At 51.1% G+C, this 16,684-nt stretch overlaps 1 protein-coding gene across 7 annotated transcripts in view; it reads right to left on the reverse strand.

The window, feature by feature from the left end:
- Positions 1 to 12,858: 12,858 nt before the first annotated feature.
- The window catches only part of TEDC1 (tubulin epsilon and delta complex 1), a 62,945-nt gene continuing 59,119 nt past the window's right edge, over positions 12,859 to 16,684 (reverse strand). For all 7 annotated transcript variants that reach the window (XM_015869483.2, XM_015869487.2, XM_015869485.2 and 4 more), the window contains one exon: positions 12,859 to 14,123. In XM_015869483.2, the coding sequence (XP_015724969.1) occupies positions 13,764 to 14,123 (360 nt within the window). In that variant the 3' untranslated portion in view covers positions 12,859 to 13,763. The remainder of the gene's footprint in view (positions 14,124 to 16,684) is intronic.

A 16,684-nucleotide genomic window follows, 5' to 3' on the forward strand; every position in this document is an offset into this window, starting at 1 on the left:
CAAATTAAGCAGCCACAGTGATTCTCTTTGAAGCACACAGCCCTTCCATGGCAGACTGTTTCCGCCTCTCATCATCCTCACAGTAAAGAATGTCTTCCTAATTGTTTAGTCTAAGTCCTCTTCCAGTTTAAAGCCATTTCCCTTCGTCCCGTCACTACCTGCCCTTACAAAAAGTCCCTCCCCAGCTTTCCCATAGGCACCTTCAGGCGCTGCGAGGCCGCTGTAAGGTCTCTCTAGGGATGCTATAGAAGAGCCTTCTCTTTGGGGACAGGGCATCCCCAGGGGTGCAGCCCCAGACTGTCGTTTCAGGCAACGGGAGGGCGAGTGAGATCCCCGAGGGGTCCGCAGCAACGCCGTGAGTCAGCCCCGCTGCAGCCCACCCCATCTGTCACCGCTTGGCTGCGAGACAGAGCCGTACCGGAGCCGTCCTCCCCCGCGGAGCGGAGCGGAGCAGCGCAGACAGAACCCGCCCCGCGCTCTTAAAGTGGAGGTTTTGATTACTGCGGAGCGCAGGAGCTGACAGGCGCCTTGTGCGGTAATTACTGTTGTGATGGCGAAGCCGCCGCCGCACGACACCGAGCCCTGAGGCACGGGATGCAGCCCCAGGGGGGTCTGAGCGCAGCCTTGGGGAAAGGAACGTGGGGACTGATGGGGAGGAAGGAAAACGCGGCTCCGGCAGCGCTCGAGCTGCTCTGGGAAGCCGGCCAGGCGTGGCACGGCTCCAGCCGCACATCCTGTTGGTATTGTACTGCGGCCGTGTCTTACAACTGTGCACTGTGTGCAAGAAAGGGATGTTGGGATCAGCTGTGCTTTGTCCTTTTAGATTTGGCGAGCCGACCTATTGCCCTGTCTGGAGGCATCTAACAGCTCAGTGATGTTGGGGAGGTGAGGAGGGGGCACAGCTCGCTCCTGCTCCTGGCCCTCTCCCATCAGAACTATTACCACAGCACTTGCCGCTCCTCTCGGACCCAAAAGCACATCCGTATTTATTTGGTTTAATTTGTGCTCCATCTCCTGCAGGGAGCTTCTTACACGTCTGCCTCCACAAAGATGTTCAGAGGAAAAGGTCAGCTCCTCTGGGCCCAGCACTTGAGCACGTCTGCAGTGAGAGGCTGTACCAGCACAGATGGGGAAGAATTGCCTGCTCTCCTCTGCTCCTGGGCCTCCTGGCTACAGTGTTTGCAAGGCTCCCAGCCCCTCTTTTCTCCATACCCCATTCACAGCCCTACAGCCTGCACTGCGCAAGGTAGGACCTTCGTTGCAGGTTCAGAAGTGACACCCAGCCCTCCTGCATTCCCCGAGTCTCAGGGGCAAAGCGATGGCTCTAAAAAGAGCATTGTTCATTGCAATGTCAGCAGCTCACTCATTTGGCTTTACTGCTTGGGCAGCACCAGGCAATTCTGGAAGCTGTCCCCATCCCGAGTCCATTTCATTTCAGAGCAAATCAACTCATGGCTGTTTCCTTCAAACTGTGGTTCTGGCTTGTGATGAGCGGAGGCAATTCCAAACAGCACTCCTGCAGCTGAATGCTAATGAGCACCAGCTTGGTGGGAGCCTCTCCCCAGCAGGTTCAATGCACCTGGAGGGTCAACAGCGAGACGTTCTTCCTCTTCCCTTGAGCTCTGGCATCCTCATCGTGCTGTCTGTGGTGAGGCTGCAGCCCAGCACAGGGCGCTTCCCAGGGGACAGGACACCCATGATGGTGCCATCCAACCAGGCAGGGAAGTGTGAGGAAGCGCACAGAGCCCAGTTGTTGGGTTACTCCCATGGGTCACTAAACCCAGACCTCAGGTGGGGTCCTGAGTCCCTCCCCATAGCCAGGGGAGCATCCAAACACAAACCTGTGCTTGCTATAGGCCAACTTACCCCATAAAATCATTTGAAGAGATCCATTCTGAATAGAGTTGTGATTAAAATAACGATTTTTTTCCTTACTGGTTCAGTGACCAGAGGCTTGTTTTCCTTTAAATCCTGACTTCACATTGAATGAAGCACTCAGCTCAACTCAAAAGAAAACCCATTGCTTTTGTTCTCCAATACTTACCATCATCATTTAAATTCAGTTTGATTTCCAAACGAAACATTTCTAACAGATCGCTGGAGCCTGTCAGGGTTGTTTCTGTTCAACATTAGGACGTAGAAATCATAGTATACAGGGGGAGGCAAAACTCATTGCCAAGTCATTTGGATGAGCCTGAAAATGGAGAGAGCCTCCAGAATAAAGCTGTGCTCACACCAGGCATAGCAAATTCCCCGGCTCCTCCTCCTGGTCTGCACATCCCTGGGTGCTGGGTAGCAGATTGGGGCTGCCAGATTCCCTGCTTTGATCTGGAGGGCTGGTTTGGGCTGCAGAGCCCCCCAGCCCCATCTCAGCCCTTGAGGTCCCTCCCCAGGTAGCTAAGGTGGGCAGTAAGGCTGGACAGGGGCCCTACAGCCTCCCAAACCCTAAATTATTCACTTCATTGCAGAGCTTTCATGAATTATTGAGCCCCAGTTTGATGTCTCCTAGCAACACGTTTCCTTATTCCATCACCATCCCTGTCCAGCCCCCTCTTGGACACATGGGCAGTTCCTGACCCCTCTCCCTTCCCAGCAACATCTCAGACCCTGCTCTGCTTGGATGGAAGAGTTGGTGCTGCCCCATGCATATTCCCGTCTCACAAAGCCAACACCAGAGCTGCTGCCAGAGGCTAAGATTGCTGGGCACAGCTCTGGGAGTCACCCCTCTGGAACCTCAGGGAGGTTTCCAGCCTCCATACAAAAGGAGGATTAAAGAAAGTAATGCAGGCAGATGAACTCCTACAAACAGTTTGGCTGGAGAAGAAAATAAATAAATAAGTGAATGAAAACAGCCTCTGGCACAGAACAAACTCCCTGTTTGGCCATCCATTCAGAGATCAGAGGGCGCAGGAACTTTACAGAGCTCCCAGCTCTGCTTTCACCATGCTGCTCCACCACTACATGGGGAGAAGGGCAACCCCAGCCCCTTCCCCCCCTCCCCCAGTCTTTATAGCTCCTTATAAGCTGCCATTGCTTGCGGCTGGCAGCAGGGCTGTGGGTTGTGATGCAGCAAGCCTTCCCCTCCAGCTCCTGCAGACACGGCCCCATGCTCTATACAGGTGTCTGATTGACCCCATGCTCAAGTCAAGGGTCTGATGCTGCCCCTTGCTGTAATTTCCTGTAAAATACCACCTTCCCTCCCTCTGTTTCATGCATAATGCAGAGGCTCCACTAAAAATAAAGCTCCCCAGGCAGCCTCTGCAGCCTGAATAATTTGCCTCCAGGATGAGGGATTGCTGCTGGTCCCTGGGGGCTACTCGCTGCAGCCAGGCTATGGGGTCCCACAGCAGCACACACCAGGCGAGGGGTGTTGGTGAGGGGCTGCACCATGCAGGGACTCACCCTGGGCTCTGCCCACCCTCTGCTGCCGGGTTGTTCCTTGCCGTGTTGTGCCCTGCTGTCACTGGGACGCCTTGGGGACTCGGCAGACTGAGGGTAAAACAGGTGATTCCTTAACAAGGTAACAAGATGGGTATATTTAGCTGTTAGATGGGGACTTGTGTGAGTGCACAGAACTGCCTGCTGCCCAGTTTCCTGCAGAGAGCTGTCATACAGCCCAGCTGTCTGCAGGAGTGTTTTGTGGTAGCTACATCGCATCATCCCTGCCCCAGGGCTGAACGCCTGGGGTGAGGGAAGGCAAAACCTCTGCCTTCCTTCTGCATCCCCTGCTCTTCTGGGGCTTCTGCTCAGACCCAGCAGTCCCACTGGGGCTGGTCCTTACCCACGGTCAGTGGCTTTCAGCACAATGTCTGGAAGACCCGAGGGAACAGTGCTGCAGAAGATCCCCCCTCCCGTTTCCAGCACAAAGATTTCATTTTCTGATCAATGCACTGACAAACCAAGGACCTTCCTCCTGTCTTTAATTTCACCCTGCCAGATAATTACAACTCTGTTGCTCAGAGACAGACCCCTGCCAGTCCATCCGACCCAAAACCAACAGCATGGATCACGCTGGTGATCCATGGGGACCCTGCTGCCCATCGCTGCTGCTGGGGCAGTTCAGGGCTGCAGCCCCATGGCTGTGGTTGCAGGGAGGCTGGGAAATAGCTGAGAGATGTTGTACTGGGCAGAAAATCAATAGCCAGTTTTAAGACACTTTTCTACTGCTGTTGATTGCCTTATATTATATTAAGATACAGTAAACTCCCTTGGCTTGCTACCACACAATAAAGCTTTGGAATTAATGCCAACAGCACATCATTTCTTTTTTGCTCTTACCCAAGAAGGTGTCTTTAACCCTGTGTCCCCAGCCCCGTGTCCCTCCCAGTGCCTCCCCATTAGCACTGGGCAGGGTGTCCTGCCCTGCAGGATGCCACCTCCCTCCAGCAGCTCCACACGGGCTCTGGGAACCCACATGGCACTACTAGGTCCAGCTCCAGGGCAGAACCCACATCTCCGTCCCTCTGTGGCACGATATCAATTCAGGTTGGCAGTCTTTGTCTCAGCAGCATGACCCATTTAGCACATCCGAACACCTCCTGCCGAAGTGACAGCTCTAACATTTCCCTTTAAACAGTACAGATTGTGTCACCCCTGGGTAATGTGTTAGCAAATCACATTGTTAGCACCGAACAATAAAGCGGCTTTATCTCATGCCGGGAGACACTGCAGAAGCCTCAGCAACACCATGCTAACCTCATGCCCTGCTCTGCAGAATGGCACCAGCACTGGGAACCTTGGCTGGGCCTCCTAGAGCCCAAGGGAGACCCAAGTGAGCCCCAAATAAGCCCTATAGGAGCCCCAAAGGAGATTCAAAGGATACCCAAAGGAGCATCAAGGGAGACCCAAGTGAGTCTAAAGGAGCCTGAAATAAACTCTATAGGAGACCCAAAGGAACCCTACAGAAGCACCAAGGGAAACCCAGGACAGTATAAAGGAGTCCTAAAGTACCCCCAAAGGAGCCCCAAATAAGACCTATAGGAACCCTAAGGGAGTCCCAGAGGAGTCCTATAGAAGCTCCAGAAGCACCCCAAAGGAGCCATACGTGTGCCCTGTAGGAGACCCGAGAGAACCTAAAGGAGCCCTAAAGAAGTCCCAGAGGGACCCCAGAAGGAGCCCTGTAGGAGCACCCAGGACAAGGGGGGAGGCAGCAGCAGGAATCACGTACATGTGCTCATGTGTGCACACAGCATCCTTCACAAAGCTGTCCGTATTTGTGCTTCTCCAGTAGAGTGAAGGTTGCAATCTGATGTTCTCTTCAGGTCCCGGAGGTGGAGAAGATGGACATCAGCACCTCAGCAGAGAGCCTGCAATGGGACCTTGGGAAAGAGAGGGGACAAAGGAAGCTTAGTAAAACATTACACCCTCAAAAGTATTTCTTTTTCCATAGGACTCCCTTGATACAGACCCACTTATTTCTCAAGGTGGCCCAAACCCTATTAATTTGTGTGATAAATGAAGTATCTACTGTATCTTCCCAAGGGAGGAGAGAGCAGCACAGGCCAACCCTGTGCAAGAGCCCTTAAATCCTGCACTAATGCCATGCATTTCCATTTTCATTGACCCTAGAAGCTGTGGGGTTAACTCGCTGCTTAAAAAGAGGTTTTTAATGCACTTTACATGCTCGAGCATCGTTAATGGCTTAATGAGTTAGGCTAATGATGACTCCCGAGCTGCATGCAGGCCAACATGCAGATGCTCAGCCCTCTTCTCCCACGCCCACTGCCAGCACCTGGCTGAGCACAGGGAGGAGGAACTGGCACCGTGCATTGATTTTGCTCCCCTCTCCCTTGGCTGAGTGTATGGGGGCAGCCCAGCAGCAGACCCTATATCTGAAAGCTGGGGCTGCTGGCTGGATGGCTGCGGGGTCAAGGAGAAGCAGAATGTGGATTTTTGGCTTGGGCAAGTGAGCTGAGCATGGATCAAAGCCAACAGAAAGGAAAAGCCACATGGAGCTGCAGGCTGGAAGTACATCTAAAGGCATAGGTCCAGCAGGAGGCAGGGCATAGCCAGATGTACTGAGCAGGAGGGTGGGAACCAGCATTGCTGGGCGCTGAGTGAGCCCAGACCAAGGGTTCCTCATGAGCAGATCAGATTAAGGTCTTATCTCAATCCAAAGTGCCATGGGTTGTGGGCACACACAGCCCCTTGCCTGGGGGATGCTCCACCTGCTGCTCCTCCCAGCCCTGCAGGCAAGAAGGGAACAAGAGGGTGATGCAAAGAACGTCTTTCAGGTGGGCAGAGGCAGGTGGAAAGGAAAGCAAACCCTCTCCATGTGTTGCCTGGGGAAAATTCGTTGTAACTTAGTGCTGCACCACCAGAAAGGGCAGCGGTCAGGAGGAGATGCTCTTCTGGATAGTGAAAAATCAATGGCTCTGTTGGTATTTAGGGAATTACTCCCAGCACTGCGTGTCAATATCACATCAGATAACGGAGCAAAATATTGCGGAGGCTGAAGGCTGCTCACTAATTGAGCAGGGCTGAGGAAAGCCAAGAGGCAGAACAGAGGAAAAAGAGCTCTAGGGAAAGAGGAGCAAGGCAGGAAGAATGGTTGTGCTCCCATCCCATGTGACATCCCATCCCCGGTGCACTCATAAGGCCTGTTACACACACAGCAGTGCAGCTGAAAGGAAACCAAACAGCACAGTAATTGCTACAAAGCTGGTGCCCAGGGGTGCCCTGCTGATGGGCTGAGCTCAGTGTGTGCTGAGCTCAGCAGGACTGACAGGGCAGGCAGTGCACCCATTGCTTGCAGCCTCACATCACTGCCATCCACATCCTGCACTGATGGGGAGTGCGGTAATGGAGAGGTAATGGTAATTAAGAGTTGCAGGGAAGGGAAGCTTCACCGACGGAAGGAGCACATTGAGCTCTCCATCTCATCAGGGGAAATGCTGGGCTCCAAATTAAATGCATTTACTCCTCCGTGTGCCCTCACTCACCGCTGTCGTAATGAATCTGGGAATTAATTGTTTGCCCATTTAGAACAAGGCTCCTCTTGCTCTGCGCCGCTCTCCCCCTCTCCCACCCCTCTGTAATTTGATATTCCGGTTCCAAAACAAATTGGCATTCATTGGAAAATCAATCTTTGCGTTGTTTAACTCTCATTTCTCCGGGGAACGCGTGGAAATGGAATTACATCCTCTGATATGAAACCTCCCTGAATGCCTAATTGCAGCCCTGTGGCTTTCCCCAGGGTCTTGCATCCCCACACGCTGCTCCCCACACTGGGTGCCCATGGAGCCAAGCAGGACCCCGTGCCACCCCACAGCCTGCCATGCACAGGGGCTCATCCCTCCCCACCTGCAGCAGCCAGGCTGGTAGCACTGCCCTGCGTCCTGCAGGGATGTTTGCTGCTGAAATAAAGCTCTGATGATAAGGGGAACATCAGGAGCCTTCCAAGCTCACCACAGCAAAATGAATAGCCACTTCCATGCAAAAAAAGGTTTCACTGTGCCATCAGAAGGCACTAATGAATAGACAGGGCCAGATCACACAGCCCCCCTAGTAGTCTGAATGCCTGGACAGAGACTTACAGCAAAGCAAACAGCAGGTGCAGATAAAAGCCTGTAAGCAAAGCAGGTTACACGAGTAATCACAGACAACACATTGCTGAGAAATTGAGCTGTCAGTCTCTTCCATCCGGATGTTCGGCTCCCTCTGAAAGGGGAACAACATCTGCTGCCAAGAGTTACTGCTGGAAAAGACCTCTTGGATCCCCGAGTCCAACCCCAGCCCATCCCCACCAGTGGCTGCATCCCTCAGTGCCACACCGCTGTGGTTCTGGAGCACCCCCAGGTACAGTGACCCCACCGCCTCCCCCTGCAGCCCTTGCCAGCACAGCACCACTCTTTTGGAGAGGCAGCTTTGCTCACATCCCACCCCATTCACACAAAGCACAGCCAGCCAGAGGCCTCCCTCCCTTCTCCCATCACCTCCCTCAGCAGCAACATCTGAGTGCCTTTGTCAGGTGCATATTAGGAACTATTCATAGCTAGAAATTAAAGGGCATGGAAATAAAGCGACCTCTCTGAGAGCTTCAATTATACCTCAAGGTAATTATGCCTTCCTATGCCTCTATCACCCTGTTTGGGAGTCTCCAGCAACAGTTTATGTATTTATTGCAGTTTAAGCATCCTTAGCCCTGAGCTCTTTGCAGTAATGAAAATATACGGTGCAGAGCCTGAGCCCAGCCCCTGTGGGCTGCAGGACTGCAGGGCTCCACACCTGCAGGCAAAGCAGAACAGAAATGGGGGTTTTCTCCTCTGCAGACTGGGTGTGCTGGCAGTGAAGTACACCCCAGGGCAGGAGCTGCCCCAACACAGGCATAGGAGTGAGTGGGTGCTGTGGGCTGCGTGCTGGAGCGCAACAGAAGGAGGGAGCCTCAGCAGATGCCTCCGAGAAGGAAAGACAAAAAGCAATTCCTTTCTGTTTGCTTTTGTCGGGAAGATAGTCTTGCACCTCGGGTGAGACAGAGATGATTAAACAAGAAAAAGATGTCACAGGATCCCCGAGCTATAAATCACTCTGCTTGCAATCTTGCAGCAACAATACCCAACAGCCACCACGTGCGTGTCAGGGTGGGATGTGCTGGGGACTGCGTGGCCCTGCAGCGGTGGGACAGGCTGCACGTAGTGCTTCTCAGGGCCAGGAGGGGTGACTGAACACTAAAGGTGGTGTTTAAGAAACAGGAAAGGACACAGTGATGCCAGAAGATGGAGGTTCTGTGCTGTGACTCTCACCGCTCTGGGGGGCCTCGCTCCATCTGTTTCCATCCAGTGCTTTTTCCACCTGATGGCTGCCAACAAGAACATATGAGCTGCAGCTCCAACCTCGCCTCCATTTCTAGCAGAGAATTCTTCCAGCTTAAGAGGATGGCTGGATTTCCTCTTCAAGCCAGTGGGAATCAGCCTGTGGAGCTGAAAGGAAGATGTCAAAAGCAGGCACTAAAGATCGCTTTAGATGATACCAGCCGTACTTGAAGCAAAAAAGAAATAATACACAAAGCTTTCATCTTTCAGCGTTCATCCTTGGACAGCAAAGTGCTCACAGCCCAGCTCGCTGCCAGCAGCTCTGTTAGGGTGAGCAGCAATATGGGGCTGGCTCGCTGTGCCAGAGAGCAAGGTGGGGTGCAGGGCGTGCAGTTGTGCAGGGTATATGGGATGCAGGATGTGCACCAACAGCCCAGCACAGTGTGGCATGAAGGGACACCAGGTGCCCAGCCCAGGGGCTCCATGCTCAGCTGCAAGACAGAGCTTCCATTCCTGCTCCATCAGGCTGTCCTGCACTAGCCATCCCACGCCAAAAAGAACCCCATGCTTGCAAGCTGCAGACAAACACAGACAAAGTGGGATACCCCCCAAAAGGCTGCTCTAAATACAGACTTCATTTAATTTGGATATCTTCTTATTCCAGCAAAATCTTATCTGCAACTTTCAGGGCTGCCTGGGAAATCTTGCTGCCTCACCAGGGAAAAGGATATTTAAAAAGGATTAAATCTGACAGTCTTATACCAAAAGTGGATTTTTTAAGACATAAGCAAAGATTAAAGAGGAAAAGGTTAGTGAGCTGTTGAAAACACAGCTGTATTTAGACTAATAAAGCTTAATTTCTAGTTGGATACAAATTGGCTGAGGCCAACAGCTCACCCGTCAGACAGCCCAGTGCTGGCTCCAGGAGTGCTGGAGCTCATCTCCATGCAGGCTGGGAATCCCCATCGTGGCCCATGTCAGATCTCCACGCTGGCCCCAGCACACGGGAAAATTGCTTTTCAACTCTGCACTAACAAAAAGCAGCCGTGCATCACTTACCAATATTGAATCCGTTTAGAAAAAAACATGGTCTTGCTCCGCTCTAATTGCTTCAAATGAAGCAATTGCATTATGCTTGGTCCCTTCCTTGTACCTCTCCGACAGACGCTCTCCACCAGCTCCCTAAGTTTGCCCTCAACATGAATTAGATCTCGATGCTCAGTGAGTGGAAGAGCAGCAGCCCGGCCCCGACACCTGCCTGGGATGTGAGCAGGGTGTCCCAGCACATGCACAGCTCCTGGCCCTGCGTCGTGTGGCTGGGAGGAGCAGCAGGCCAACCTGGCACTGAGCTGGAAGTAGAATAAATAGCCTGCAGTAGCTGGTGTGCTGTAAATCAGACCCAGGCCAGGCCGTAACTCACCTGCCCTTGTATTTCATATCATGTCTAATGGCATTTGTCATTAACAAGCAGGTTGTCATGTATCTCTCCTTGCAGGCCATAGGGCACGGGGATTCATGCTTTGGCACCAGCACCTGAAAGATGCTCCCTTCCACTGGGGCAATGCCTCCACCCTGCATCTCTTATATTTTCTGCCATCATTTCCGTGCAATGCCCGGCAGCCAACAAGCTGCCAGGACCAGGGCTGTGGGAGCAGCTGATGGTTCACAATAGGGTGACCCCAAACTCCACCGTGTGCTGGGCTCTTCCCAGACCATACCTCTGGTGCTGGGGATGCTCTCATCCACATACTCCTCCCTGCCTGTTCCCATTGCCATGGAAACAGCAGTGACATCAGGCTGCGCTACCCCAATGACTAATTGCGTAGCAAGCCCTGAGCCAAATGACTTTAACCATTCCCAGGCCCCAGAGATCCACACCCAAACCCCACACAGAGCCCTCCCCTCCAGGGACCCATGTGGGGAATGTCCCCAGAGCAGCCCCAGCACTTCAGCCTGCAGCAGAGCAGGATCCCCAGGTCCCCTTCCTCCCCAGCACAGCACTGAGCACTGTAAGCACAGATGAACGAGTGCCTGGAGGTGAGAGCTTCACTCACCAAATGCACCGCTAAGAGCCTAATCCATTTCATTAGTCCATTCCATTTGACACGCAGTGAGGCTGAGGGATGCTCAGAGCAGTGGGGCCTGCAAACAAATCCTAAGGTGAACCACCACCTCTCAGCACAGCAGAGCACAGCTTACCCCAAGCAGCCAGAACCCCATCACTTCTTCCCTCCCCAGCCATGGTCACACACATGCAACAGGAGCTCCTGTTGCCTGGTGCTATGAGTTACAGCATGATATACAAGCCCATTAAAGTTGCTTTCCCGAACAAATGCTGCCCCTGTGGCTAATCAGCAGAGCGTTCCCTTCATTGAAAGGCAAAATTAATATTGTTTTTGGCAGACACAGCAATGCCAAGTAAATAACTTGCCACCGAGTTTCATCTTCTGGGTGCCTTTGCTGCCATTGTTTGCCCTGAGAGCTGCTCTCAATGAGTTCTTCTCCCCATCAGTACTCATGTCTGGGATTGCCCCAACCTAAGTGCATCACCTTGCACTTGGCTTTGTCAAGCCTCATTCGATTCTTGTGTGTCTACTTCTTGAGTGTGTTCACATCCCCTGTAAAGTTGCCCAGGTCTTCTGAGCTGAGAGATCACCCAGGCTCTCCCCTGCCTTTCCTCCCTGCCCAGGCATCCCCCAGGCCTCAGTGGTGGCAGGGTGGGGGTCCACCAGCCTTGGGTCCCTCTCCCCGTGCTCACAAGGATACGGAGCATGGAACCAGACTCACCACACCGCAAAGAAACAGTGTCCAGGAGGAGAGGAGGGCAGGGCAAGCCCTGATTCTCTTTCCACAAGCGGCTGAGGGGCAGAGAAGCGAGCAGGATCAGGCAGACACACTCACACCACCACCAGCTCATCCTCCCGCAGGCACTGCTGGAGGAATCCCACAGGGAACCCAAAACACTCCATGCTGGAAATCGCTACTCCCAGCAGCTCTTATTTTTAAACACAGGTTGCAGCCCTTATTTACCAGCAGGCACAGTGCTGTCGGGAGCACTGACTGCAGATGCCTCGTTTGCCTTTTGCAAAGCAAACCTCCTGTTTTGACTGCAAGCTGCCTGATGCTCAGTTATTTGGGGAGGGATATTTCTGGCCACGTAGTGCAAGCCACAGTTACCAGCCAATGAAGTATTTATGGCCAATTCCATCTTCCTAGCAAGATGTTTGGGAAAGCAAGCATCAGAGAAATGTGCTAAACTGGGCTTTTCTATTAACACCTCCATGCTGGTGCATGAGAATCACAGAACCACAGACAGGTCTGGGTTCAAAAGGGCCACAATGATCATCTTGTTTCAAACCCCCTGCTATGTGCAGGGTCACCAACCACCAGACCAGGCTGCCCAGGTCCTTTGTACCACATCTGTGTGTTTCTTGACCATTTCCAGGTGACCCCACCACCTCCCTGTGCTGCCCATTCCAGTGCCTCACCTCTCTTTCCAAGACGTTGTACAGGGGACAATCACCTCCTGCTCCAGCTAAGCAAGCCACAAGCAAGATCTCCACTTCACTCTGAGCTCTCTCCCAGCTAAAGAGCATTTGTTCACCCTGCCCTGAACAAATAATCCTTTAAGAGCAATGCTTTAAACCCAAGTGCAGTGCAACATGAACATATCCTTGTATCAAACCCGAAGGCAGTACGAAATGCTGAGAAAGAGACAGCTTGTCTGAAAGCTGGCCCATATTAAACTGACCTTGTCACGATGGACGAACACAGGGCAAACCAGCTCTCCACACACAGCTCTCCAACAATGTTTGTGTTGCCACTTGCTCTGGCAGAGACTGCATGAGAACCAACACAGGTGCTGCAGATGAGCAGGGTCTGGAAGCTTCTGAACTTGATGCTGAAGCAACCAGGAGACCTGAGCCTTGCCCATCTGCTCCCACCTGTGCCTCACCACCTGCAGAGCCGCAATCACACCCAGTGCCTGGAGAGATCCTTAAAGGTTGCTCACATTTAACTGAGGCAGGAGCCAAGAGTGGCCATCAGCACCATGAGCTGGAACAACAGGCAGAATGCCAGGCCAAGAAAAGCTCACTGCTCACAGCAATTCACAATGAAATCAAACCATCTTCTTTTCCTTTTATTTATTCCTGAAAGCATACAGCTAGCATATGAAAACATTGTTTAGTGAGAGCAAAGCAGAAAAGGGCAGGAAATGCATGCCAAGTGAAAAGCATTTGCATATTCCAGGGAAACAAGCCTCCCTGGAGAGATAAGAGCTTGGAGACTCCTTGCACATGGAAGCAAGGGTCATACTTCTATCTAACAGAAACTTCCTATAACAGACCCGTAAGTTATCACACTGTGACTCATAACGTGGTGAAAGGGTTTCTAGTTTGTTCTCTTTGAGAACCTCATTACTTGAAGTGCATTACACCAGCAAATGAAGTCAGCGTGCTGCTTTGTTTATTATTAGGCATTTGTTTTTCTTTACAGTGGCTGCCTTATAGCTGCCACAAATATGCAAACCAGCTGAATTCAAATAACACGCTTTCCCCATCTCTCTGAGCCCTGGTGCTTTGTATGTTCTCCAGTACCTGGATTTTCCTGACTAATGAATGCTTCCACTTGCTGGAAAATGTTGAATGCAATTAGTACTCCAATCTGCAGCCTCAAAGTAAGCTGTGTCTAGCAGCTGAGCATTCTGAAAGAGCCAGTGCTTGGCAGAAGAACTAAACATCTAAAAGATAAAAGAGAAATTTAAGCACACTCCCACTAAGGCCTGCTGTAGAATTTAATTGGCATGGTTAGCAATAAAGAGGCTGCAGGCAGAACCACAGAGGTTACGGCCCCAGTTCAAGTCACAAAGCAGAAACAAGTTACGGTTCCCAGGCTTAAATATCAAAGCTCACATTCGGCTCCTCATCTTGCACTCCCCCACGCCAAACTGCACAAGTGTGTTCTGATCAAATAAGCCCACTCCTTTGTTCTTCCAAGTCCAGCTTCCTCTCTTCAAGGAGAGATACAAATCACTCCATCCAACCTCTCTGCAATTCCATCCAACCTCTGCTTGCACTCGTCCTGCAGCTGCTTCAGCTCTCTCTGTAGGCTGGCCTCTCTCATCCTCAGTTCTCTGATCACCTCTGGAGCACTGACAGCTGGAACGGGCTCCTTGGATACAGATCCACCAAAGCCTGTTTTGCTGGCAGAATGTTTGCTTCTAAACACCAGCCTGCACGACCCATGCATTCTATTTCTGTTTGGAGCACCGTGGTTCATAAGATCTAGTAGTTTCAGCTCCACTGATTCTTCTATCTTTCCCAGTTTGGAACAGAAGTCCTCTTTCTGCAGTTCTTCCTCTCTTGTTTTCACCTGTAGAGATAAAAAGAGAAGAGCATGGTGGGTTTCTGTGAGCAGCTCCACATGCCAGGAGACAACACAAAATGTCACGTTTGGACTGGGATGTACCAAAGAAACAGGAGCCAACTGAGAGTAAACTCAAGTGCACAGCAGCAAAAACTGAGTTAAGCTAATGTGTTTTCTATCAGGTAGCAGCAGAGACCAAAAAGCTGCCTGTGGTCAATTCTTGGCAGCTTCACAGCCCAGCACCCCCCGATGATTAACACATGAGGGCTCCGTGTTCTCCCCTCACAACACAGAGCACGAAGGGGAACCCAGGAGAGTGACCTTCACCACCACCATGCTGTCAGCCACCGCGTTGTCAGAGCTGATTAACTGCTTCGTGACTAACAGCACTCATTCCACTTGCAAATGCTTTCTGCACTTGGCAACGTGAGAAAGGAGGGATGGCAAGTGGAAGCCAGCAATTCCTTCATTCTCATTACGGGTAACAAGTAGTAAAACAAAAATAATGAAGCAGGGACAAAGAAGTACAGGCTAAGACCAAAATGAATTACAGGCAGCACTCTTGAGCTGAAGATAGGCTCAATAAAACAAAGCTTTTCCTGTGACAGAGTAGTCTGGATAAAAGCAATTGTATATACTGGGATTTCTCCAAAGCATTTTATTTAATGTTCACTAACAATTTGATTTGAAGAACTTGCAAGCTGGTAATTGCCTTGCCAATTTCACAAGTGGATTAAACACGAATTCAGTGAGTCATCTCGAAACGTAGCTGTCAGTGGGGAAACGTTCGTAAGAAGAGGTTTCCCTGCTGAGGCCTTCAGGGAAATGGTCCTTGGGCCAACATCACATTATGCTGTACGCAGCCTCTAGGTGGTGGCTGGTGGAGTTCAACACAAGCTGATGGCTGGAGAGCTGTGGGTGGAACTGGGAAGGGAACAGCCTGGCATGGGGCAGTCCGCTAAGCGGCCCCCTCCCTGCCCCACATTTCCACTGCTTTGCCTTCTTCACAGCTCTATCAGCCATCTCCATCAGCCCAAACAACTTCTAAAGCTCAGCAGAAATGCTCTGCTGCATTACCAAGCCCAAGCTCTGTGGTGTGGAAAGCACCAGGGCTGGGGCCACAAGCGGGCCCATATGTGCCCAGCAACAGGCAGGGCAGCCTCACAGCTTTCTGCAACTGCAGCCAGCTGCCAAATCAGCTCAGCTGAAAAACAGTGAAATTTCAAACGAAAAGGAAACAGGGTAGGATTCAAAGGCAGGTCACCCAATGACTCACAGCCCAGAAAACAAGCCTTATATTGTGCGACTTCAAGAGCTCCAACTATTCCACTCATGCAGAGACACAACTTGTTTTAGATCCGAAAAGTCAAAAAGATAGAGGTGAGAGACCAGACTTTGCTGACAAAGGCAGAAGAAGATCAAATGGATGAAAACATGAACTAGATATTCAGCTTCAGAATAAGACATTGTTGCCTACTGTGAGGATAATGAATCATGAAATGCTCCATTGATGCTCCTAGGATGAATCTTTTGGCCAAAGCTCAGCTCAGGTCAACTCAGTGCTAATGACACCCCTTGCACTCCTCCCATCCCCGGCCAGGGGTGAAGCTGAACTCCTCCTCGGGGTTTTAAATGCACAGATCTGCACCAGGATATTGGTATCTCATGCGTTAGGGCTCTGACCAGTTCCCTGTAAGCTGGGGGATGTTTGGTATCCCTCTGAAACACCAGAGATCAGTCAGAGCTGAAGGCACTGCTAAACTCCTCCACTGACACCAGCACAGCCAGGGCTTCCTTCATTCATTCCAAGTCTTTTATCAGAATATCTTCATGTGTTTTGCAGCCAAGCAATTAATCCTCTCCAGAGTCTTCTGATGCATTATCCCTCCCCACCCTCAACAGAGATCAAGAAAATCAATCAAGTCAGAAAAGAAATAAGTTGCTCTGAATTTTTTCTAACTTGCTAAAGGCTTTATCGATGCGGAACCATCTGTTAAAGGAGACCTCTGCTGATTAAAGCATTTGAATAGAGCTGAAGCAGAGAGAAGTCCATCTTTGCCCTTGTCCAGCAACCAAGGGTTTCTCTTTATCATAATCCCCACTGAATCCCAGGGCACCTCTCACTGTTGGCTACAAGAGTATCTGCAGCTCAGTTCCCTAACAACAGTACAGAAGAAACAAAACAGAGAAAACAAATTCCATGTTATCTGCACACCCCATCGCCAAAATTGAATTGAACAAACGGAAAGTAAAGTTTGCACTGAGTGAATTTAACACCGGAATGCAGGATGGGGAAAATCTCCGGTTACTTAAGCAGAACAAAATCAGTCCGCAAACAGACCCCACAAAAAGTTATTCTGCATTAAACCTCAGGCAGAATGCTACGAGGGCTGCATAAGGTATTCCTAATGAAACTTAGGTTTTCACGCCAGCCAAAGGTGGAGGGTGTTATTACCCATCGAGCAAGACACAAGATGGAAGAGCACGCTCCTTTCAGCATTCAGTGCATTGAGTTTTAACTCACTGCAGAAACAGATGAGGTAGGAATTACTGTACTGAAGCAATAG

The sequence above is a fragment of the Coturnix japonica genome, chromosome 8 (genome assembly GCF_001577835.2).
Source record: "Coturnix japonica isolate 7356 chromosome 8, Coturnix japonica 2.1, whole genome shotgun sequence".
NCBI classification, from domain to species: domain Eukaryota; kingdom Metazoa; phylum Chordata; class Aves; order Galliformes; family Phasianidae; genus Coturnix; species Coturnix japonica.